Raw genomic sequence first — 26,866 nt, 5'->3', positions numbered from 1 at the left:
CATACATGAATGTGTGTGTATTTATATATACATAAAAATTACACACGGCACACACTTGTGTGTTATGCAACAAATACCTTTTCATTTTGTATGCGATTAATCGTTGCCCACCACTAATTTACAGTGCATTTGGCAAACCTTTTGAATCCAAAGTGACTTACAGTGCATTCATTATGTAATTGCGTAATTGTTTTAGCAATATGTGTGTTTCCTATTAATCGAACCCATTACCTTTCCATTGCTAGCACAATGCTATACCAATTGAGTAAAACATCATTTTTTATGTTTTTGAATTTAGTTTTTTTTGTAGTACGTATAAATTCATATCCATATTTATACCATATAGTATCTATTGTTTTAAAGTGCATCTATTTCATTGCTAAAAACAATGCTATTTTGTGTATTTGGTATAATACAATGTGTTTGCGTGAATTATGGTTAAAAAACACATTATTTTTTACATTCCGTACATTTTTGTAGCTCCAGATTTCACTCTCTTCCTGAAATGCATGGATTTGTACAAAACTCATTGATTTAAAAAGTGCTGTGTCCCTGATTGGCCAGCTAATCTTTACGTTGTGATTGGCCTGAATACCTTTGACTTCAGCCGGAAATGTGACGCTAATTACCATGTTTGAAAGATTTGCTCACAATGCAATGCTAACAGGAGTTAACTTACAGGCTGTGAGTCAGAAGCGGGAGGAATTATGATAATGTCGGTATTGTCTACATCAGTGGTTCTTCAACTTTTTCCGCGTGCGCTCCCCCTTGTGTACGGTGCATTCCTTTGAGGCCCCCCCAAAGAAAATGTATGACAAAAAACTGTTTAAAATTTAACATTTTAATTAAACAAAACATATTAAGTTATACAAAGTAGTGCTGTTAGTTAGTAGCCTTATTTTTTAGGTTTAATTACACAGAATTCATGATAATTGAATGTATTTTATAAAATGTCTTAAAACTGGGGCCCCCCTGGCACCATCTCGCGGCCCCCAGTTTGAGAACCACTGGTCTACATCACCAATCCCAGGAAATAAACTGTTGCCTACAATCCATGTGTTTGTTGTAGTCCAGGAAAAGAGATTTACGTTGGAGACGATAACCCACGTCATTGTTTACTTTGGGGTATGTACCTTTTGCATATCATTAGCATGTACTAATACACACTTACACACCAAAGGAAATGTAAAATCGTGAATCGAACTATACTGTAGGTGCCCTTTAACTGTCAAAAAGTAGGAATGCAAATATTTTTAGGGATTTGAACAATACCAGTTTATATTTATTCTTATTCTTAAGCCTAACCTATTTATACTGAAATGATAAAAGTTTAATTTTATTTTCATGGAGGCTCTAATAAATGGCATTTTAATATCAGTTTTGCTTGTTTTTTAACAAAATTATAATAACATTAAACTATTTAAGTTATATTTAAAATCTTTCATATTTAAACTTTGTGCATTTTTTAGTGTGGAAAACGTAACGGCTAAACGCCGAACCACATTTCCCACAGTGCACCGCGCGCATCATTTGTCCCGCCCCAAAATTTGAGTGACAAGTTGTTTGTTTCGCTGTTACCAGCTGCTGGCCCATTCCAATCCTTGTCGGAGTGGAAACACGGGGACCGACAGTCCTCTTTTTCTCCCTTCCCATTTACCTCGTTGTGCTTTCTTTAATTTCACCCCGCTTTACTCTGTCTCTCTTTTCCCTCGGCAGACAACTTTTCCTTTCCTCTCCCCTCCTTTCCGCTCCGCGTTAACGTTTTAAAAAACCCCGTCTGGTTATTTATTTATTTATGAATTCTTTTTTATCAAAAGGAAAATAGACGTTTATATTTTTTTAGATGTGCCACAAATGAGAAGACGCAAAAGATGGAGCTGCACATTTTAGAGCACAGTCTGAAAGTAGCGAGCATAGCGAAGGAGGGCATTCAAATTTGCACTCACGGATTAATCAAACTAGCTTTTCTGCCCTCTAAAACGAGGTAAGTAAGTTTACATTGTGTTATATATTCGTCTAATATGTGTTTAAATGACCTGACAGGGAACTACGTTAGCTTTACACTGCGCACCTCTTATGAGGCAGATACAGTTTAGCCCACCACTTCTTAACGTTTTTATGCCAAATCTCTCATTAAAGTACACCATCAATCACTCAATCGTGGATGATTTTGTTTTTGTAAGCAGTAATTGTTGTGTGTGGTGTTGTTGAGGGGTGTGTGTGTACGTGCTCGAGGTTGTTTTTCTTCTCGCGCGGCGGTATAAATACACGAAGGGGGATGTTGCTTTAAATTCAACTCGAACCGGCGGCGTGCGTCGCTGCTCGTGATGCTCAATGTACTATGATGCGTTCAGCATCAACATCAAGGGTCCGTCCATTCGAGTGCTTGCATCAAAAGCTAACCCGTCTGTCACAGATCCAGTGGTGTTGCTCTGAGTGGAATTATACTGGAAACCTGTAAACAACTGGGAGATGAGTTGTGGAAAAGTTGTGGCCTGACAGTGATTTGCATCCATTTGGTGCATTGGTTCACTGTTTACCAGCAGTAGTTTGTTTTTCCAGCATCTTGTATTAAGCAAAACGCATTAGTGTTTCATACTAATGGGCCCTCAGATGAGGGGCTTTAGTGAAGGATGGCCCTTGCTGTGTTTGCGTAAGCAGAAAGTGTGAGGGCATGTCTGGTTTGGCTCTTACTGTGAGTGTGAAGCTCATATAAACATCTTGCTCTGTCCTGTTAGCACAAAGGCCTTTAGTTAAACCATGACAAAGGTTGTTTACTGTTTAGACCAGTGCTCAAATTCCCCCAGAACTCCTTTACTTTTGTTTTTATGTGCATGCATGCTTATTTGGTCTTAAAAAATGTAATTTTATAGACCGTAGAATGATAATCTCTTCATGGGGTGTTATGAGGCTGGATATCATCAGGAAAACAGTTAATGGCTTAATGTTCTTGTTTTGAAAAGGTCTTGTGCTGTGAAATGCTATCGAGAGATTCAGGACTCGCTGTAAATGCTGTAATTACGCTTTATTTGTTTGTGCGTAACACAGCTTTGGATCTTTACCTTGAGCTCAGAGAGGTTTAGTCATGACTCAGGATCTGCAACAGCAGAGATGACATCATCTGCAATGAAAAAGGCCAAATTGCAAAGTAACGTTTTAGTCAAAATATTTGCGTTTGGAGGCTGGCCTGATAACAAATGCATGATATTCAAATGTTGAATGACTGAAACAAATTTATCAGTGCATGTGATTTCCGTTTACAACATGTTTTTGTTTTTGCAGTGAAGTATTCCTTGTGGTTTGATCTCACTGTGTAACACTGTCCCCTATTGTATTCAGTGTTGTGTATTTTGCCCATCAGGCCATGCAGTCTGTTTTAAGAGCTGTTTTTGAAACCGAGTGCAATGTGATGTCGAAACTATAGCCCCCCCCCCCCCCCCCTTTAGCTATAGACATCTTTTCTGTTTTCAGACCTGAGCAACTCCAGTGTAACGTTTTTAAATTAAAACATTATTTCTCAAAGAATGTGTTTATTACCAATATTGAAATTGAACCATCTGTTTATATTGTCCTTAAAAGTCCAGACATCAGAAAATATAGGTGTAGATGTTTCTTTCTATTTTATAATGTGACAACATGCTCTGCAGAAATTCTGCATTTTAATTTTCATGTGCGCATTTAAGAGGAAATAACAACGTTATGGATGTGACATTTCTCTGTTATGTGGTAATTCTGAAATTAATACATACCTATCTTTTTTCAATGCATGCATTTTTAAATTTTGTACAGCGCTTTTTGAATGTGTTAGCATTTAGCCTAGCCCCATTTATTCCTATGGCTCCAAACAAAAGTTTTATTTTGTACTTATTCGTGTAACTACTCATGTCTTTAAATAGGGAAAACACGGAAGTGTTTGGTGGCTTTTAAATTCATCCCTGTTTGGAGCCATAGGAATGAATGGGGCTAGGCTAAATGCTAACACATTCACAAGGCACTGTACAAAGATTAAAAGTGCACACATTGAAAAAAGATAGGTATGTATTAATTTGTGTAAGTTGAGGTGAGAACATAGTAAAATATTGAAAAACGGTGGTGTTCTCCTTTAAACCGAGACCTCTGATATTTAAAGGGGACATAACATGAAAATCTGACTTTTTCCATGTTTAAGTGTTTTAATTGGGTCCCCAGTGCTTCTATCAACCTAGAAAATGTGAAAAAGATCAACCCAGTAACTTGGTTTTGGTAAACCATTTTCTGCAAGCATGTGAAAAAATAGGTCATTGAAATTTGGCTCCCCTTGTGATGTCAGAAGGGGATAATACAGCTTCTTAAGGGCTCGTTATAGTCGTGCGTATGTCCTACGGCATAGCCGCGACGGCGTAGGTTCCGCGTCGGTTTTCATTTATACTTTTGCATCAAACACACGCATAAACCGCTGGTAGGCAGTATCCACGCGTGTAACCACAGTAGCAGCGCGACCGTCAGAGAAGAAGATTGGCAAGTTAACCCACAAACGACGAAGAAACAGCAACTGGTTGTGTATGATTTGAGAAGACCAGCCATGATGGAAGTAAATAACCAGCGACCTTTGTTGCAGTTTGAGTTAAATCACTCCTCAACTTGGCTCATCTTTGTTCTCACCGTTGCAAACGGAAATACCTATGACAGGGTTTTTTTACCTGACAGGAGGGGTTCTGGTGGACCAATCACAGCGCTTCCAGTCCGCGTAGAACTGACGCGCTGTTAAAATTTTTGCGAGGTGCACGTCAGGCTACGCAGAGCTACGCACAGGCTACGGCGTAGAACTTACGCACGACTATAAATCGGGCTTTAATCTGCACTATCCAACCACGACACTGCCATTTAGTGCAGAGATCAACTCATTTGCATTTAAAAGGAGTACTCTGGAAACACCAAAGATTTATTTAACATCTTATAAGTCTTTTGAAATGTCCCCTTTAAAGCCCGGAATACACTGCACGATTTTTGTCCTCCTATAAGATCATTACCTTATCACACTGTGCGACATGTATCGTTTAAACTCGGGTACGAGAGGCATGTAGATTGTACGATGATGACACGCAAGCTTCGGCGGCTGCGTCACACGTTGCGCAACGTCACCAGCATGCGCTCGTGGTAAACAAATACCGGCGCGCAGGTCGTAGCAGCAAACACACTGTGCGGTGATCATGCCGAATTTCTGACACTGCCAGAAAACTATCGTAAGCTATCTTTGGGCGCAAGACCGGGAAAACGGCCGTCGTTGAACCTCTCTCACTGTACGACATAGGACCACCGATGGAGAGCCACGATCACAGAAATCGCGACGATAGTTTCACGATGGCAATCTTTCGTCTGGGACGGCCAATTATCGTGCAGTGTATTCCGGGCTTAAGTCACCAAATATTGACATCTGAGATATCAGTGTATTTGAAAACTTTTAGTAAAAACTTAGGTTGTTTTCACATATGTTGGTGCGCACCGTGGTGCGGCCTCGGAGCGCACCAAAATACATTGTATCATTTTTCAGTTAGTGCGGTCCGTGTTCACACATATATATATATATATTACTTTACTCGAAATGCCGCACCGTACACCATGTGACAACGGTCAGCGCTGTCATTGGTCTCTGACAGCTCTTACCGTCTCATGACCACCCCCACGTTTCCACGACAACCAGCCTGACAGGGAGAGCGCAGCTATCAAGATGTGGAGATAAACGATGCACGTCTTTGCGAAGTTTCTTTGCTTTAACGCGAAATTGCGTAGCTGTTCTATTAAAGCCTTTCTCACGGAGCCGTTTGCTAGAAAAGCCCGTAATGTCACTATTTGTGTGTGGAGGACAGCTATGCATTTATAAAATCATCAGCTCAAACGTGAAGGAGACAGCGAATCTCTATGCAACGGACCAGGATTGGCTTGTTTGTTGTTAACCCACAATATAACACCCGGCTCACGTCACGACGGAAGCCCAGTGGCTCAAACATGTGGAGAACTTCCTGTATTTGGTTCGGCCCGAGGTCCAGCAGTGTTCACACCACAGGTGGGTCGCCCCAAAGTTCGGCAACAGCCGCTCCGAGACCACCTGTTTAGAGCGGTCTCGGAGCGGCCGTTTAGTGCGCACCCGAGTGCGGCTGCTGTGTTCACACTGACCCAAACGCACCGTACTCGGAGCGACACGTCATTTGGGCCGACCTAAACAGTGTATATGTGAAAACACCCTTGGTTAAAAAAAAGGTTGACATTTGCATGGATTGCTTACCTTTAAATTAATTTGAAAAAGTAAAAGTTGTATCAACTTAAAAAAAAACTTAAATTGGTAACACCTAACAAATCAAGTTGTTTCAACTTATATGTTTAAGTAGAAAACACTTTGGGGTGGTTTCCCGGACAGGGATTAGACTAACAACTTGCACTGCCATATCTTAAAATACATCAGTGCCCTTTGTTTTACCTCAAAATGCACACTAGTAGTGTTTTTAGTAAGGCATGTTTGTTAAAACTAGTTATATTTCTGAATAATGAAACTAAGGCCTAGTCCCAGGGATTAAGCTAATCCCTTGCTGGGAACCCACCCCTTTAAGTGAAAAATTTAAGTTGAAGAAACAAAATTTTTTAAAACGTTACCAATTGAAGTATATATTTTTTTTAAGTTGATCCAAGTTTTAACTTTTTTCAGTGTACTGAACAATTTTTCTTGGTAGGGGAGAGGGAATACACTTTATTTTGTTGCAGAGGCAAGCCTTAATCAGTTCAAAATCTTTCTGTGAAATGTCTCAAACTGATAAAGAAAGCAAACAACCTGGACATCACCTGGCTTCATTTTGCTAATGCAACTGTCTATGATCCAATCAATTCCCAGTTGATTAAATCAAGTCCAGCCCTACATTTTGTTCCTTTTCAATATAAAGTTCCACTCACAGAAGTATACTCGCTTTCAAACACCATTTTATGTTGGCTTTAAAGCGGACATATCATGAAAATCTGACTTTTTCCATGTTTAAATGCTATAATTTGGTCCCCAGTGCTTCTATTAACCTAGAAAATGTAAAAAAAGATCAACCCAGTAACTTAGTTTTGGTAAACCATTCTCTGCAAGCATGTGCATCTTCTACATTTCTCATCAGCATTACCGATTGAAATAATTACCGTAAGCAAGAGGCATTTCAATTTGGTAACTTTATCTTGATCAAGGAGATTCAAAGAAACGGGTAACCCAATATATACAAGAAATCACTAGAATCTATCATCGTTAAAACATTGTATTGGGTTTGATCAGTTGTGTTTCGACATTGCAGATTTCAGTAAGTGAGTCATACCCCGGTAAGAATTTAGATTAGATATGCTCATTGTGGGTCTTAATACATTTCAAATCCATATTTGTATCGGCCTCATCACCCTGTGACTCAAATTTAGCAAAGTCACAGTTAAGTTCCTATTATTGCAATAAAGTTATCTGGAGAACATAAAACCATCACATAACTCTCTATAAATTGCTTCTTCGTTTGTGTCATTTTGCTTTTATGCCAAAGAGGATTTCGGTGACAAAACGGCTGAAATGTTTAAGGCCTCACAATAATCTTGAACCAAACACTTTAGCTCTGTTGGATATAAGAGTCAACAAGTCGTCTGCTATTCCCCCGGAGGCAAAATGATACACTGTGTGGGTGGACAGGCCCATAAATAAAGAGTCCTTTACCTGGTATCTTTAGAGCCGTTTGGGGTGTACATGCAACATTACAAGCCAGCAGCAGCTGCCCGGCGTTTGTGCAGCAGCGTATATCGGGTTATGTTTTAACAGGCACTGTATTCACTGACACTTTTCCTGTGATATGAATTATACTGTCTGGTGGTTTGAAAATCATTTTGAACAACTTTTGTACATGTTACAGCAATTTTTGTGGCAGATTGCAGAATTATGTCTATTGAATTGTATGAAAAGGGAGTTATACACTTATTAAATCCATATTTTTACTTGTTTGGGCAGGGTGTTATGGTTGTTTGCCAAGGCTTTCTGAGTGATTTTTTTTTTAGGGCATTGCTAACTGCTTGCTGTTTTTTGGCTGGTCAAAGGAGTTATTAACAGTTATTTTGATAATCGATTAATCTGATGATTAGTTTTACTAATTAAATAATTACTTGTCTAAAAGCATAAACTTTTTTTTTCAATCTTTTTGCTTTTTATAACCAAATTTTAAATCGGGGGTATTATTGTTTAAAACTATACTTTAAAATGTGCAAAAAAAACATTGTTTTGTACTAATATATAAGCTTTAATTTGAAAATTTTAAAGTATGAAATTGTATTGGTGGTGAGGACATTTTAATAAGATGTAAAGTTTAAACAAGTTTTACATTTATTTGAACAAAAACTATTTATAATTAACAAAATAAATAGGACTGATGACATAGTATACCCCCCTTCAGGGCGCAACGCAAATAATTTTTTATACTGACCCGGTCAGGCAAGTGGTTCATGTTTTCACTTGCTTCTGTTACAGTGCATTGTTTCTTTCGTTATGTTTTACTAGGGCTGCACGATAAATCGAATGTGATAGTCACGCGCATCTCGTCAAGACGGTTCCTTGATTAGTAGTAAATCGCCATCGCTTGCTTTCGGATGGAGCGCCATTTGCTACACGGGGTGCGTTTCCTGAACAACGACATAACTCGCTGTTGAACCAACTCGCTGCACGAACTACCTTGTCACGGCTGTTTCCCGAAAGCATAGTAACTTTGTCGCACATTCGTCGTTTGAACCATGTTGGTTTAACAACATAGTTGATGATGTCACATGGGAGGTGAAGTACTAATTAATCTGTGCAAATCGATTTAATTGCAGATTATTGCTGTTAATAACATATTGCATCGGAGTTCCCTCTTACGTCACTCCTCCCAGGGATTCCCCAGGGTCTTAAAGCTCGTAGGACTGCGTACATGCGCAGTTTTCAAATGCAGCGCTTTAGTTCTGTTTACAAACTTAAAGACGTTAAATAAAATTTGAATATATTTAGACTGATGGATATAGACTGTCCTACATGTTTTTTGCTTATTTTGTTCAAAAGCATGATCAACGCAATTCTACATATTTTAATAACAAGGAACTATGCTTCTAACGACAGGTGAAGAGCTGTCGTTCCAACGACACAACTTTGCAATGCAGTTTGCGAATGTTCGCTGGAACGATGGTTTCGGGGAAACACCCATATCGGTGAACTATACTGAAATGATGGAACTTCCGACCGTAGTTGGCTAACGATGCTTTCGGGAAACGCCATATAAATTTGCATACCGCATACATTATCGCAGGCGATACGTCTGACTGCAAAATGTATAAATGGACTACGCTTTGTGTGGTGGATGCGGCTCCATCTGAAAGCAGGTGGTGGCGATTTAATACTGTTCAGGGAACTGTCTTCACTGACAAGATGCGCAATGACAATCACATGCGATATATTGTGCAACCCAAGTAAATGTCTGTTTTCAAAATGTTAAATAATTATGTTTTCGTTTGGCTGCCGCCATCTTAACGTCTCTTTGCTCTACCAGCTGACGTAACGCGCATTCGCGCAACACACACAACAGTGTCCACAAAAACTAGTAAGGTAGAAGAAACCTTATGAAATTGCTGAGAAGTTAACGTTCACAACGCTTAAAATTGTGTCTCGATGGTAACATTGCATAAGAAAACATACAGACAAACAGCCAAGGGCGGAAAATAAATTTGAATGATTTAGGGCGAAGCACAATACTGTTTACTTGCCCGAGCGTCTCTCTGGCCCCGGGCCATCGGGCAGTCCTTTATTTTGAGCCCTACCCTTATTGTAACACAAAAAGATACTTTTTCTGGTTCATATTTATGAAAACAAAACAAACTCGTATTAAAAAATTAGTTTGGAAAAGGAGACTTATTTGTTCCAGCCCTTGTGGCTATGACATGGTCACTAGATATTCTGCAGCTCCCTCCTTTAATATATTTCTGTTGGTTCTTATTTAATGGTATGGCTAGCTGCTTTGAATTAATGGATGCTGGTGCACAAACTATATAGTGAAATTGAATTCACTAATCTTAGTAAGGGCGCTTCGATCAGGATTTTTGGACCAATCACAGATCACTGGTGGTAGTATGGGCCGATCAGAGGGTTCCTCTATCCCATAGACAAAGTATGCCTGTTAAGTATTAAAATTTCAAAGTATCATTAACTGTTTATTTATTATCAGACTACAACATGTGCAATGTCTTTCACTTCCATTTCTTATAGAAACAAAAACCAAGACAGCCTATGCTTGGTTATTGGAAACAATAGAGCTGAACAAAAACAGCTTCTGCCCCTTCTCAGGTCACAAATAACAAGCCAAACCTTCTGCAAATTCACATCATCTGGACATGCGTTGCAGACTGCAGAATTGACGTGCAATTCGGGGAATTAAGTGCAGCTTGTACTCGCGTTGTACCGAACCATACGGAGAGCGATTGTACCCCCTCCCCGACAGGTCTATACTTTATGATTGGGACCCAAATACGCTTACGCCAACCATTTTTATCCAATAATGATTGATGCCAGATCAATTAAAGCACCCTTAAATCTCTAACCCAAGATTGAGCGAAAGAAACCGTGTTGAATGCCTTAGCAAGCATAAATTATTATTGCAAACATAAGCCTGCATGTGTTCGCCAGACGCTGATGGAGTAAATTGATGTTCATAGAAGCTTTTCAGGGATATGTTATGATTTTCATATTTGTTTAATATTCTGCCACTGCTTGGATTGTAATTTCCATCTTTTTCTTTCTCTCTCTCTCTCTGCTTTCCTTCCAGATGCAAGTTCTTTAGTTTAACGGAAACTCCGGAGGATTATACCATTATCGTGGATGAAGATGGCTTTAAAGGTGGGTTTCGTGGTTACTCTTTTACTAAGAGTGCACTGGGTTTAGTGCAGCGAGGCAAGATTAAGTCATGTAAAGTATCACCGATTCTCTATAATTCCTTGTAGCTTGAAACCCTGCCAAGGGTTTGACCACACATTGCACCATCAACCCCCCACCCCATACACACACATTTCCATTATGGGTAACTAGAGGCCAAGCTGCTAGTGGCTTTGGTTTTGTGGTTGATTGAGTGAATCTGTGTCATTACACACGGGTTGCCAAGATGAACCTCCATTCGTCACCATGGATACCAGAAGCTCATGTGTGTTGCGAAACAGGTACAGGTATTTTTAATTTCCCGGAAGTTTGTGCAGGTTTTCCACCCGAGCGAAAGGAAATTGCAGATAATGTATTACCCACTAAAGGTTGCCATTCTTCCTGAAGGCTAAAATGTCACATCCTGTGCTGACACACTTCTGTCTTGTTTTTTGTTTCTCATCGGTTTCAGAGCTGCCAGAGTCGGAGTATCTAAGTGTGGCAGATGCGACGTGGTTGGCTCTCAATGTGGTATCAGGGGGTGGGAGCGCCACCAGCTCTCAGCCAATAGGAGTTACCAAAATTGCAAAATCGGTCATCGCCCCGCTTGCCGACCACAACATCTCTGTGTTCATGTTATCAACCTACCAAACTGATTTTATACTGGTGAGTGTTATAGATTGCATTACAAAAGATATTAACTTATTCCCCGCTAACCATTTCTTGAATTTTTTGTGATTTTCACAAAATGCCTTCCAGGAAAATGTTCTTCTAAAAATATATAAACATACAAATATATCAAATGATATATAACCCTCTGCTTTTAAACAAACAAAATGGGGAAAAAAAAACGTTTCATCTGATCTATATTTTTTCTCTGCTTATAAAGTGTATTTTATCTTTTTTTTAGCAAAAGCTGAAATAATTGATTTTTGTGAAGGAATTTTTTTTAGACATCAGATTCAGAACGATTATGAAAACATACACAGAGTTTAAAATTAGTAAATAACGTTTTGGCTACAGTTTTTTTCATAAATTGGGTAAGTGGAAATCGGTATTGCAGAATAACATAAAAATTCATCAGGAACACTTTTTTTATGCAAATGTTTTCTCGTCAATGGCAGGGAAAGAATTAAAGGGGCAAATCATAAAAATCTGACTTTGTGTTTATAAGTGCTATAATTGGGTCCTCAGTGCCTAGAAAATGTGATAAAGATCAACCAAGTTACTTAGTTTTGGTAAACCATTCTCTGCAAGCATGTGAAAAAATAGGTTATTGACATTTGGCTCCCCTTGTGATGTCAGAAGGGGATAATACCGCCCCTTAATCTGCACTTTTGTTCACACCTACAAAGTGGCAATTTTAACATGATATAATAATTTATCTATATGGTATTTTGAGCTAAAAGTTCACATACGCACTTTTGGCACACCAAAAAAGTCTTGTGAAATGTCCCCCTTAAGTATAAATATTTATGAGTTCTGTAAAGTTATGCCCATGTTATGCAAAATTCACTTTTACAAGGTGTTTGAACATAAATGTTTATTGGCAGTGTGTGAACACAACCAGCGTACAATGACCCTGTTTTAATTCCCTTGTTAATGTGATGTCAAACTAACAAAGCCCCACCCACAGCCACTGACTGACTGGTTAACTTTACCCAAAAGCTTTTCTAAATGTGTTTGTTAGCACATGGACATAATATTGGGCATTTAAAGGGCTAGTTCACCCAAAAATAAAAATTGTCTTAAATTTCTTACTCTTATGTTGTTTTAGAAATTTTAATAAATATGATAAACACACAGCTGGTGGAAGCCACTGACTTCCATAGTAGGAAAAATAAATACTATGGAAGTAATGTGATAAATAGTGATGAAGATATTTTGATTAAATATGGTAAGCACAGAGTTGAAGGTTCCCATTAAATTCTTTAGGATTTGTTTTTCCTACTATGGAAGTCAATGGTTTCCACCAGCGGTCTGCTTATCATCATTTATCAAAATATCTTCTTTTGTGTTCATTTAAAAAAAGAAATTCATACAGAATAACATGAGGGTGAGTAAATTATGACACAATTTAAATTTATGGGTGAACTATCCCTTTAAAGGCGTGGTGCATTTGTAAAGGGGAGTCGGGCTGAGTACCAAAACATACTTGTAGCCAATCAGCAGTAAGTGGTGTGTCTACAGAAATTGTTGCCTGGGCTGCGTATTTGTGGGGCGGGTCTTTCAAAAAAAGGTCCAGATTCTATTGGGGTAGGGACGTGTTTGTTTTGGTGATTTCAAATATCAACATTGGCTTTCTGAGATCATGCACCCCGCCTTTAAAACTCCACAGGGCTGTATTGTATAAACAATGAAATTTGAAAATATGTTATTCTTCTGTACCATTTATACTACAAAGTATCTGTGACATAATTTAAAAAACATCCTACACCAAGCAGAAAATGATACAATCTAATGTTACCTGTCAAGTTGTTTATGGTTGCCAAGCCACGCATTTATCAGCTTTTTTACAGAAGGTTAAACTAAAACCTTGCACACAAGTGTGAATCTGCTGAATCAGTTTCGGTCTTTACTTTCAGTCCAGTTTGTTAGCTCTGACCACACTGAGAAATGCATTTTTCAAAGCGTTTGCTTTTCACTACTTCAGCTGTGAGAAATATAAACGCACACATTAATAAAAGTGTCGGGAAGAGTTTTTTAATATTTTTTGTTACTCATCATATCAATGCACATTTTATAGGCAAATTCTGGTCTCTGCAGACAGGAAATGCAGCTGACACAGTGGTTCATGGTGTAGGGCCATCTGTGTAAGGCCACAGATTATATAATAACCAGCCCTGTGGTCTGTAGTCGACAAATGAATGTCAGTGTAAAAAAAATTGTAATACTGAAACGGATTTGTCTGTAACTTCCACAGAAATCTAGTAACATGGAATGATATAACATGCTCTTAGAGAACTCTAAATACTAAGCAAATAAGCCCTTCTGCTTTCCTAAACCAACCTTTCCCACCATGACCACTGCTTGTTGCCGTCAGCAGTTTTCTACCATGTGTGTTTGCATCAGTGGATGCACAATCGTCAGCGCCTGCATGTGAAAATAACACATATTGTGGAACCAGTAATAATCTGGGGGTAGTTATGTAAAGAGGATAAAGCGTCTGGATCAGCAGGCGCTTGCTGGAATTTAAAGGAAAGTTCACATTCCACACCAGCTGCTCCCAGACAGAAGAATAATCATAGGACTTTTTTAAAGGAGAGAGGAGATGACCTGACTCCTGTGCCGGTCCACTGGAGAGGCCATTTCCCTTTACATCCTCACCCATCTTCTTCTCTTTTGGCCTGGTTACTCAAAACTTTAAAAGCAACTCTGTTTCGCTGTATTAGACATCGAGTACACAGATGTCTCCTTTATTTGAAACGCTGAAAAAGACAATATAATCTTTAATTGTGTTTTGAGTTCTGAATTATCTTAACAAGTGTCAAGCTGAATCTTTTTTGAGCAATATAAATTTAAGCAACATTGTAAGTAGTTTACATCATTTTAACACAATTTATTCAGTTTATTTATACTTCTTTTATTACTCATTATTTGCAAGTATAAGGGCGTTAAACAGGTTTTAATATTGTGCTCTGGCAAAAGTTAATTTCATGTAGATTTTACTGTACAGTAGGGGTGTCACGATTCTCCAAATCCTTGATTCGATTACATTCCAGAAAACACGTGTTTTTTTTTTTACCCGCTTGCCAAGCCGACCAGACGTGACGTGGGGGGTGGCAGCATCGACGATTCCATTTTTTTAATTGAAAGTTCGAGGTTGTGACTTAATTTCAATAGATTTCGACTTAAAATCGAAATCGTGACACCCTTACTGTACACACTGCAAAAAATTATTTTCAAGAAAAGAATTTCTTAGTATTTTTGTCTTGTTAACAATAGAAATATCTAAACATTCTTAAATTAAGATGCTTTTTCTTGACGAGCAAAACGACCCAAGAAAATAAGTCTAGTTTTAGACCAAAAATATCAAATTTAAGTGATTTTGTGCATAAAACAAGCCAAAATCTGCCAATGGGGTAAGCAAAACACTTCCTTAAACGCTATATTCAAGAAAAATTTTCTTACCCCATTGGCAAATTTCTTTGCTTGTGTTGTGCACAGAATCGCTTAAATTTGATATTTGGTCTAAAAACTAGACTTATTTTATTGGGTCGTTTGCTTATCAAGACAAATCTTTATCTAGGCACGTCCGAATCAAATTTTTGGTTTACTTCCTGTCTCCTGAGATACCGCCATAGTCTTGTTCCACAATTCTACACGTGTGTGTGCAAGAGGAATGTGATTGGTCGAGCCTTGTCGAGTAAAATGGCGGCCAAGAAAGAGGCTGGAGCACAAATTTATTGTAAACGTTTTACACCGTTTTATATTTATATTTCAAACAGAATTCAATTACGCTGCCTTCAGGGTTCCCATGGGTCCTTGAAAGTTTGTGAATCAGGAAAAAGTTCCAAGGCCCTGGAAAGTTTAAAAAAAATAAACAAAACAAAGAGTTCCATTTTGATTAATTTCGGTAAAAACGTGTTTTCTATACCAAGAAAGTGACAAGATAAAAACCACTATTTTCTGTTATAAACTTTCACATAGCACAAAAACATAAAAAATTTAAACCCATAATTTGATTTTCAAAGATTTATTATAAAAACTGATTTTTTTCCACAAAACTTTTTTTTCAAAATGCTATAAATCTATTAAATTAATCTAAAAATGTGCATTCATCTGGCCATGTTATATTCATTTAGTTGACTAGTGGTATACGTTAATAAAAAATAAACATTAATGGCATTAATAAAAAAAACTTACTTTGTCATATTAAGAACACTGTCATTGCTGCTGTCATCCTTGGGACGACGTTGTTAAACTTTTTTGACAGCGATCAGTTGTAAAATGTTTTGGTCCTGCTCGATTTTCGTTGGCTTCGCGTAAAATAATGGAGAGTTCCCCTGCGTTAAGTGTGTTAGTATGACAGAAGCTTGATGCTGTCGGGAGAGTAATTTTTCTGTCTCCTGAGTGCCTCTCGCATAAGATAAGGGAAAAAAGGGAGAAAAGGTGACAGAATAAAACGGCGGATATCGGATTTCGCGTAAAATTAAGAATTTACTTTTAAATTCTGACCTGATACAATACTGATTTTGGCGGTAACTCTTTTTTTTTCCAATGGCGTGTATCGCGTATCCTGTAACTTTTCAAACATAGATAGAAACAGTAAAATATTGAAAAACAGTGGTGTTTTCCTTTAAGGTGAAAAAGGTTCGACAGATTATAAAAATTTATAAAAGAAATGGTTCTTTAAAGAACCTTTGACTAAAAGGTTCTTTGAGGAACCAAAAAGGTCAGAATGAGTTTTAAAAGAATTTATTTTGCATGGTCTTATCTAAAAACAAATCTTTGTCCTTGATCTTGTTGTTGAGATCCATCTGCAGAAGAGAGAGGGCACAGTAATGCACCCTGATCATTTCCTTGGTATTTGTCACCTCTCCTTCAAATACCACAGTATATTACAAATGCATTATCTGCAAGGTTTGGCATCATTAGCAAATGGTTTAAATGTATTTATTCCCTCGCTGAGCCTTAAAAACATGTGATTTGTTTCTAGTGTTGTTTATTAAATGTATGTTGTGTTGCGTCTGTAGGTTCGAGAGAGGGATCTGCCCATGGTCATGCACACGCTGTCTGCTGAATTCACTCTCCTGAGGGTTGTCAATGGAGAAACGGTTGCTGCCAACAGTACTGGGGTCACCAATGGTTTTGTCAAGCCTAAACTGGGTAACCATCTGTCACTTGTCTGACTGGGGGCATCTTGGGCATTTATAATACTGAGACTTTAGTTAATCAAATGATCTGTTTAGACCTTCTCATATGTCAGAATGTATAAACCCTATTAACCCTATTCTGTCAAGAAAGCATGTTGGATATGTAACTTGAATGAGTGGATTTGAACATGTAAATGTCTCTAATTTTTTTCAGTTCCTCGGCCGATCATTCACCCTCTCTCCAGTCCCAGTAACATGTTCTGTGTTACCAGTCTGGATCCCGACACGCTGCCCTCGGTGGCCACTCTGCTTATGGACGTCATGTTCTACTCGGGCGGGTAAGATCTCGATGCCGAGTCTCTCCTCCTGCCTCACATATGGCCAGAACCGAGAGCCATCTGCCAGGTCTATTAGAAAATGATGATAGTACACATGGGTCGCTGTAGGGAGAGCATTAGCGCGACTCTGGGTGGGGAGAGACGGGGAACAAGATGAGCGGTGTGTATTTGCACTATCGAGTTTGTTTTCCTTCTGCTTGTTTACTTCTAAAAAGTGTCATCAATTATTGGTAATGAGATATATATATATATATATTTAAAAGTTGCCCTTTCAGATTTCCCATTTCATCTTTTACAAAAGCGTCAGCTGAGTTTAGCTCTGATAAAGGTTGTATAATAACAAGGATCCCTGCTGTGCTTTATTACAGAGCAAAAGAGGCCGGGGGGCAGAGCGAGGATTCTGGGCACATCCGCTTCTTCTCGTTCTCGCTGATCGAGGGATACATCTCTCTGGTCATGGATGAACAGACGACTCGGAGGTAGGGTTGTGCCGATAGACGATAGTATCGTGTATCGACGATCTTCAGACATATCGCCAATGGCAGGCTTTCATGGCGATAGTCACGACGATAGTTGGCGAATGGTTATTATTATTATTATTATCATCATAGTTTTATATTAACACCCACAATACATGCTTTTCCTCACATGAGGGTTTGGCTTCACTTTACGCGGAGAGCTTGTAAAGAGAGAATTCCTTCTTGCACGTACCTGCATTAATGCGCGTGTCTTGGTCTCCTTCTACCACTAAATCCAGCGCGCCGCATCATGAGCAGCTGCGCTTCTCTCTGTCTCACGTGCACGCGCTCTCGCGTCTGTCCGAAGTCTAACCATAAACTAAAGTAGTAATCCTTATGTATTTGTTCAGTTTAATGCGTTTCATGCGAGCTGAGGCAAACTTTACTTTTTGTTTAAAATATGACCCGCTGCATATTAGCGCCTCTCTCTCTCACTCTCGCGTACGTGCAGAAAGCTGCGCTCTCTCCGAAGTCAGATCACTAGGTATTAATCCTGTTTATGATATGCATTTCAATGAGTTGTAGAAACACGTCCCTCCTGTTTAATATATGATTGTGTTTAAAATATGATCGCATTCCGCTGGACTGATGCGTTTAAAAAGGCACCTCATGAGAGCACCACTGCTTGACACGTGTAGTCTTCTGCAACAGCACTAAACCAATGCATTGAATTGTTTATGTGCGCGCACGTGTGTGTGCGTGCGCAGATGCATGTTTTTACAGTTATTAAGTAATCATGATAGGGTTTTAATGACGCGCTCGCATTAATGGCATCAGGTTTAAGAAGGTTGCGGTCATGACGGTGTTACGGTCTTGTTTTTTTTTGTCCACCCATCAAGTGACTTGTTATAATGAGTAAAAAATTAACAAATAAAAAAATGAGTAAACTACTGCCCCGCCCCCCGATAATATCGTGTATCGGCGATCTCACAGGCTGATGATAGGACGATCTGAAAATAGGGCATATCGCCCAACACTACTCGGAGGTTAGTTTAGACTGCCCTGTCACTAACACCCAATTTATGTCAACATCAAATTGAAGTGGACCATGTTTGCTTTGTTAATATACACTCGTATTGTACATTTTTGCTCGATTCGTCCGTGTATGTAATGCTGAACTCTAAAGGACACGTGGTGGTAACACTTTAGTATGGGAGTTGCTGTAGAGATTAAGTTTAGGTATGTTTAAAGGGTTTTAGAATATGGTCATGCAGAATGAGGTCTTTTGCACGTGCAAATACGTTATTTTGAATGTAGACACACGGCAAGCTCGCTTAAATAGAGAGCAACGCAGTCGCGCAACACACCTTTTCCTAGGCGCGTTGGCACCACAGCATGATAAAAAAAGGAAAGGAGGAAATGAGGGGAAAGCGCCACAGTCGTGTTTTTCGCATGGTTTTAAATGCAAAATATGCCCCTTACATGTCATTATAAACATTAATTTAACTTTAATAAACTAAACTTTTTTACTGCATATTACATCTATATCAGGTGTAATTAGGAATTACGTATTCTTTAGCCATTTTGCTTTAAAAACATGTTTGATGGTTTTGTCCACTCTTTAAGCATGTTTATTATTAGGAGTATAGTTTAAGTATGACAGATCTAACAAAACATTTCATATTAAATGTTTTGTGACTTTTGATATGATATACAGGCTGTTCCTTTCTTGTCAGGTTTCCAAACAACGTCCTCTTTACCAGCGCATCAGGAGAACTTTGGAAAATGGTCCGCATTGGAGGACAGCCTTTAGGGTTTGGTAAGTTCAGACTAAAAGTTGGTTACCGTTGTAATAAAGAAAAATTGTTCAAAAAATTTTTTTGTCAGCCTAACCCCCTTGACACAAATTATTTACTTGAAGATTTTGAGTAAATATGTTCAATAATTTATTAGCACATCTGCATGTTTAATTTTAAATACATTTATTTTTTATTAGTTTTATTTTTCATTTTTTTACATAGTTATTGTTATTATTATCATTTATTGGACCTTCATCTGGTTTTATTTGTACATAAAACTTATCTGTACATTTTGCATGAGTTTGCAGTTTTCTGATATATTGTAGTGTTGTGAATTAGTAACATGACATTCAGATACAACAAATAAAATATATATTTTAAGTTCGTTTTTTTTTTAGATTTTTAATTTAAAAATAATTTATTTACATTTTATTATTTAATTGTAATTAATTCATTGTTTTTCAAAAACTCACGAACTCCCTCACGAACCACCAGAGTTTTGCGACCCACAATTTGGAAAAAACACTGCCTTCGAAAAATAAAAATTATCCCATGATTTACAAGGTCTTTTGCAGGAAATCGATGCAGTTTCAAACTTTATAAACCATAATAATTAGCTTACGGTAATAATTGCTACATTGCAAAAAAGTCCAAAATTGCTTTGTTACTGGAAGCTAATTTTTATAAAGTTTAAAATGTGGATATTTTTCTTACAATATCGCATCGATTACTCGCCAAAGATCTTTATTAACCCGTTGGAGCCATGTGGATTACTTCTGTGAAGGATGGATGCACTTTTTCGGGTTGTGGACTAGGGTTTAATCCCGAGAAACGGGATTCCCGGGAAATCTTATCAAGACTATTTCCCGATTCCCGGGACAAGTTATGACGGGAAACGGGACAGTTATATATATATATATATTTTTTTTATATAAACGTGCGCTCGATTAGATTTGCAGCTGGCTTTTTCAATGACCACTAAGCCAGCCTCAGAGGAAATGAAAGACGGTGACTTCATGACCATTCTAAACAAAGAGTTTTCCCTCTTCGAAGCCACAAAAAGGAGACCAACCCACCTGCAACAGCTGTTTGATGCTCTTAGCACTATTCAGGCTACATCTGTGGAGGTGGAGAGAGCGTTCTCTATTTGCGGCCAATTTGTTACAAAAATACGAAACCGCCTGAGTCCATCGACCCTCTCTGCTTTTTAAAAGCACATTTCCAAAAAAATTAAATAAATGAAGGGCAAGGTGAGAAATAAAAATGGTTTGAAATGCAATGCTGATAATGTGAGTGACACTTTCGCTTGTAATTGCCCTATTGTGGCAGTTTTACTGTTTATGCGTTTGTTTTAGTTTTTAAATTAGTATTTTAATTCTGTTTTACCGTAGGCATGGCTCTGTCTTTAATCTTTCCGTGCACATTTACACATTTCTGAGGGTCGTTTGCTTTTATTCAGTTAAAATTGTTTTATGTTTAAAAGAAAAATATACCTGCCCTAATAAAGAAATTGTTGCTTAACTTGTAAGTGACAGTTTTGCGCGAAATTGTATTGCGACAGTGTTACTGTTTGTGTTTATGCTTTTGTTTTAGTTTTTTAAATTATTATTTAAATTCAGTTTTAGTCTACATAGGCCTGGCCCTGTCTTTAATATTGCCGTGCACAGTTGCACATTTCTGTGGGTCGTTTGCTTTTATTTAGTTTAAATTTATGTTTAAAAGAAAAATATATGAAGAGTTTCGTTGCAAAACGAGATAACCACCGTTTTTTTAATTGTTCAGAAATCACGTTTTTTGGTTGTGCATTCCAATTAATTTCAATTCAACTGCAGTTGGTTTGTTTTGATTTAAGCCTTCATAACTTAACAAATACGGCTAAGTAGCACCATAAAACAAAATAATAACATGATAACATAATATTAAACATGTTTTGACAAAAATGTTAAAAATGGATTTATCTCGTTTTGCAACGAAACTCTTCATATCTGCCCTAATAAAGAAATTGTTGCTTAACTTGTGAGTGACAGTTTTGCACGAAATTGCCCTATTGCGACAGTGTTACTGTTTGTGTTTATGCTTTTGTTTTAGTTTTTAAATTATCATTTCAATTCAGTTTTAGTCTACATGGCCCTGTCTTTAATTATTGCCGTGCACAGTTGCATTTTTCTGTGGGTCGTTTGCTTTTATTCAGTTAAAATTGTTTATGTTTAAAAGAAAAATATACCTGCCGTAATAAAGAAATTGTTGCTTAACTTGTAAGTGACAGTTTTGCGCGAAATTGCCCTATTGCTGCAGTGTTACTGTTTGTGTTTATGCTTTTGTTGTAGTTTTTTAAATTATTATTTAAATTCAGTTTTAGTCTACATAGGCATGGCCCTTTCTTTAATTATTGCCGTGCACAGTTGCATTTTTCTGTGGGTCGTTTGCTTTATTTAGGGTAGTCAAAACTTGTAGCCTATATTTATTTAAAAGAGAAATATACCTGCCCTAATAAAGAAATTGTTGCTTAACTTCGAGTGATTATTCCTCAGTTATTCTAAATTATAGTTTTATAATTTTAAAGATTTTCAGAAGTCACAGACAATCCACCTGGCATTTCGCTACGGCAGGCTGTCACGCACGCAGCTCACTTGATCCGCAGCAGAATTGATCATTGCAAAAAACGTTGTTGATATGGACATAAACTGTGTTTCTTGCCCTAATAATGATACAAATAATATAAAACATGTTGGGAACGCATTTGAATGATATTATTGATAAATTACTTGTGCAAAAAAACAGCTATTTCCCGGGATTCCCGGGAAATGGGTCGTCTTTTCCCGGGATTTGATTTGATCTAATTTTCGGGAAAATATTAAACCCTATTGTGGACCCTGTTTTTTTACCATTATAAAGCTTGAAAGAGCCAGAACATTTCAAAAATAACAAAAAATGTGTTTCTCTAAAAGATGATGGACATGTGTATCTCTGATGGCTTGATTGTTAGTTAATCATGGAGTCATTTAAATTTTTCTGCTGAACTATTGCTTTTAAGGCAATTGTCACTATTCAGGGTTCCCACGGGTCCTTGAAATCCTTGAAAGTTTGTGAATCTAGGGGAAAAATTTAAGGCCCTGGGAAGTTTTTGAAAATAAATCCATATTATTCCCTGTGTAGTGTAGGATAATATTATAAAAAATCTAGAATTTTTAAGCATGCGTGCTAAACTGTTCACTTCAAATGCTATATAACTGTTGTTCCCTGAGAAGGGAACGAGACACTGCGTCTTCCTCGCCATAATTCCTGTGTCCCTGTAAAGCCATCTTTGGCCATATTTCAGATAGCGATATACTTCATGGCTCCCGCGTCACCCTGTCTTTGTCGTTAAGCCTCACCATTGGTTGAATTTGATATACACATTCAGACGCGCTTACCCCTGGAGGCGTCCGCAAAGTGTCACCTCAGTGACGCAGCGCGAGTTCCCTCGAAAGAGAAATGTAACAATGTATCTTAAAGGTAACACGATGTAACCTTGCTCTTACTTGAAATGTGTCCCCACATTTAGTCCTTGAATTTGAGGGTATTGCACCTGGAAAGTCCTTGAAAGGTCCTTGAATTTGAAGTTAACTAAAGTGTGGGAACCCTGACTATTGCTCATTGGATCTAAACCCACAACCCCAAATATTAAACTTTGATGCAACCTTCATTTTTATTGTAGATGTGTGGCTTAAAGGAAAACACCACTGTTTTTCAATATTTTACTATGATCTTACCTTAACTTAGATTAATTAATACATGCCTATCTTTTTCAATGCATGCACTTTTAATCTTTGTACAGCGCTTCTTGAATGTGTTAGCATTTAGCCTAGCCCCATTCATTCCTTAGGATCCAAACAAAAGTTGTATTTTGTGCCACCATACTTACTGGTGTAACTACTCATGTAACAGTCTTTAAATAGGTAAAACATGGAAGTGTTTGGTGGCTTCTAAATTCACCCGTTTGGAGCCATAGGAATTAATGGGGCTAGGCACATTCATGACGCGCTGTACAAAGATTAAGTGCACACATTGAAAAAAGATGGGTATGTATTAATTCGTCTAAGTTGAGGTAAGAACATAGTAAAATATTGAAAACCGGTGGTGTTTTCCCTTTAAGGGAAACATGTGCGTTACAATTGAATCACACAGATTTTTGTGTGGATGTTTGTGTGTATCTAGAATATTATTTGGAGATATACAAATCATGGTTACACTGAAACCAGTCAAATAACTAAATATTATCAAATTGCACAAATTGCATATACTTCCTACCTTGGGAGTACATTGGGTCAAATGCACAATTTATATATGATTTATAATCACTTGTTTGTCTTCCAACAGATGAATGTGGCATCGTGGCTCAAATATCTGAACCACTGGCGACCGCTGACATTCCAGCCTATTATATCAGTACCTTCAAGTTCGATCACGCTCTGGTGAGTTTCCTGTCAGCGTTTACACATAACTGTTTGTTGTCAAAACTATAGCAGTGTTTAACAACAGCCGTCTCATTTCCGTGCAGGTTCCCGAGGAGAATATCCAGAGCGTGATCGGAGCCTTGAGGACCAATGAAAGCACAGGACAGTGAGACTCTGGGCGGGAGTCCCACATCCCTGCGACCGTTTCGATTTTTTACGAGTGAACTCTTAAAAGTGCCAAGTGCTTACCCGAGGACTGCTTCTGTGGGTGGTTACGGGAGAAGGATCGGAAGAGGAAGGACGCGATTGAGCGGAAGAGGAAGTATTGAGCGATTGTGTCACTCGGTGACATCCTGTCCATCTACGGCTACCTGCAAAAACAGCCCTCGTCCAAACCGATTCCCGTCTGCAGTTGATACAGTGTTTTTCCTCTGCGCTTTTTTCCTCTCATCCGACCCCTCCCTCCGTGAACCATTTTTCCATGGCAACACTGCCCGCTTAAGCCTGGACTTCAGAATCCGATTCCTAAGACGTTGCGAATAACCATTACGTATTAGTGGCAGGTCCTTCTTGTGAAGGACAAAGAATGTACTCAACCGTTTATCGAGATTTATTGTTTTTCTTTCCTCCTTCCTGTTTTCCCTCGCAGTGCCAAGACCGACGGCCTAAATGTGTTTTTCCTGGGTGCAATTTAAAGGTGATGGTACAGAGTTTTTATTGAAACGCTCCAGCAATATTGTCGAATGTTCGGTTCGTGAAAGACCCTTTTTATTCTCCCTTTAGAAAGTTTTCCATGTTTCTTTGGAAGTTTTGTTCCTTTCTCCTCACAGTCACACTTCAATGCTAATGAATTAGTTGTTTTCAACGTACAATCAATCGTTTTTCAGTCTGCCTGGCAGAATTGGCAGTAAATTTTGGAACTGGTAGATACAGGTGAGGTGAAATTAGTTCAGGTTTTTCGCACGAAATTGTGCAGTTTACTGTATATTATTTTTAAACGCCTCTCTTTATTCCCACCCCGTTTCGGTTGCGTCCGTCTTTGCCACTACTTTTTTTTCTCTTTTAGTATTTTCAAAGCTGTCTCTTTATCCACTGAGGAAACACACTACCGTTTGTTGAATGTTTGTTAAGGTCACGTGTCACAGACACTGGCGTTAGTTTAGGCCTTTAAGCTCCCCTCGTCTGCACTTTATGAAAGGTCTATCTTGAAGATCTTAACTATTTTGATGTGAAATACCGGGGATGAGTATTTGTCTCCATGAAGGAGTCTCTTTTAGAAGAGAGTCACTTGTTCTTTACACATGGATGGATGGATGGATGTCTTTATCCACAAGCTTTGCTTCTGTCAGCTCTGAAGCAGAAATTTGCAGAAACATGTATTTATCAGTGTTAAAAAACAAAAAAACAGGGGGTTACCTTTTCTTCTGACAATTAAAGATGTGAAAACCGTATATTTTTCAGCTTTGTTTGTGTTTAGGTTTGGATTTCAATTATGCTTTTTGCCCACTGTCTCTGAGAGTACAGAGGGGGTTTACACCATGTGACTGCTTCATCGTGTGCCATCGATTATTTCACATATCTGTGATTTAGAAAATGAATTGGGATAAAAGCTAAATCCTTTGATTTAACCACCAATAGAAATGATTTAATACATTTGGATTGATTATAGTAGTTTAGACATTCAAGTTTTTTTTAATATCCCGTTAAACTTGCACAACAATGGTGGGTGAAGTGTTTCCCTCAGAATGAGGTATGCGTGTATGTATGTTGCTTTAAAACTGGTATATAATCTTGTGATTAGAAACGCAGTTTAAAACGAAACATGTACTTGATTCTGAAGGAATTTATTTTAAGTGGCTTTAAAGCATTTTTAAACCATTGGATAATCAATTGTGAATTAAAAAAATCTATTAAAATCAATGAAAGTTGCTACAAATACATTTTTTGTAAAAGCTTGTTTTATTATAATGGGGTTCCTAGAGAGCAGGTCATTTGAAAAAAATTCAGGCCTTGGACATCTTTCGACTGTCAATTTTTCATTAAAATAATTATTTTAATTTTATATTTACCGGGAAAATATTTTATCTACTAGGTATTACCGTGGGTTTACACCAGCCGCGTTTGAGGCGTCAAATTCGCGCGTACCGCGTCTAGTTTGCCGCTTGAACATTTTGAGTTTACTCACTTCGTTTGCTCTTAAAATTCTAGTCATTGAGACATTCACGCGGAAATTCGCATTAAGGGAGGGGCTTCTGCGACTCCGCTGAGACTCCGCTCACTTCCTGTAATCACGTCACTACTAGAGCAAGCTTCTGATTGGTTAAAGCAACACCAAAGAGTTTTTTTTAACTTAAAATAACATTTCCAAAAAAGTTTCAGTTCAAAACAGAGCAAACGGCATTTTTACTTTTACATTCGCTTTGCAGCCCTCAATCGGCCAAAACCGCACTTAAGAAGTTTCCAACCGTCGAGTCGCGGTCCTGTAGTTCGAGTGAAATTTTCAAAAACTTGCTTACCGCAGACCTACAATCCAATCAGAGCCAGCCTGTAGGGGGAGCAAAGAGCAAAAACTCTTTAGTGTTGCTTTAACGCGGCGTGTTTTCCGCCAAAGTTCACATTTTTCAACTCGCGCGTTTGCCGGCTCATTCGTGCCGCTAGACCTCCAGATGCGCGTCAATGCGTCTTCACATTGACTTAACATTGAAATCACTCGCGCTTGATGCCTCTACCGTGGCTGATGTGAACACAGCATGACAAGCTTTAATTGTGTCTGATTAGCACAAAACCAAACCTGGGGCCTCATTTATAAAGCGTACGTACGCACAGATTTGATTGTAAATTGTGATATTTATAAAAACTGGCTCTGACGTCGAAAAGTGCTTAGCGCCACATCAGTCTGAGTAGAGGTATGCACTTTTGCTTGTCTGATTGCTGCAGGTTGTTGGAAATATAAGCCAATGAATGCGATTTTCTGACTATTGGAGCGAACAAAAAACCCACATGTATTTAGCATTGAGTCCAGAGAAAATATAAGTTTTGATATTAAGGAAATCTACTTTTTCTAAATATAATGCATAGTGCTAGTAGGCCTAACTTCCACACGCTGCGCAAAAGTC

General features: G+C 38.2%; 1 protein-coding gene across 1 annotated transcript; it reads left to right on the top strand.

Moving 5' to 3' along the window:
- The first annotated feature begins 1,573 nt into the window (after positions 1 to 1,573).
- On the top strand, positions 1,574 to 25,690 carry castor2 (cytosolic arginine sensor for mTORC1 subunit 2). Its single transcript, XM_055200506.2, has 9 exons — positions 1,574 to 1,984; positions 10,818 to 10,888; positions 11,376 to 11,569; positions 16,600 to 16,732; positions 16,934 to 17,057; positions 17,426 to 17,536; positions 19,252 to 19,334; positions 23,674 to 23,768; positions 23,855 to 25,690. Exons 1-9 carry the CDS (start codon positions 1,872 to 1,874, stop codon positions 23,918 to 23,920), a joined length of 990 nt encoding a protein of 329 aa, XP_055056481.1. The 5' UTR covers positions 1,574 to 1,871; the 3' UTR covers positions 23,921 to 25,690.
- The last annotated feature ends 1,176 nt before the right edge of the window (positions 25,691 to 26,866 follow it).

Source organism: Misgurnus anguillicaudatus, chromosome 22, assembly GCF_027580225.2.
Source record: "Misgurnus anguillicaudatus chromosome 22, ASM2758022v2, whole genome shotgun sequence".
NCBI lineage: Eukaryota > Metazoa > Chordata > Actinopteri > Cypriniformes > Cobitidae > Misgurnus > Misgurnus anguillicaudatus.
Note: the sequence above shows the minus strand (reverse complement) of the source record. Positions and strands in the feature narration are given on the sequence as shown.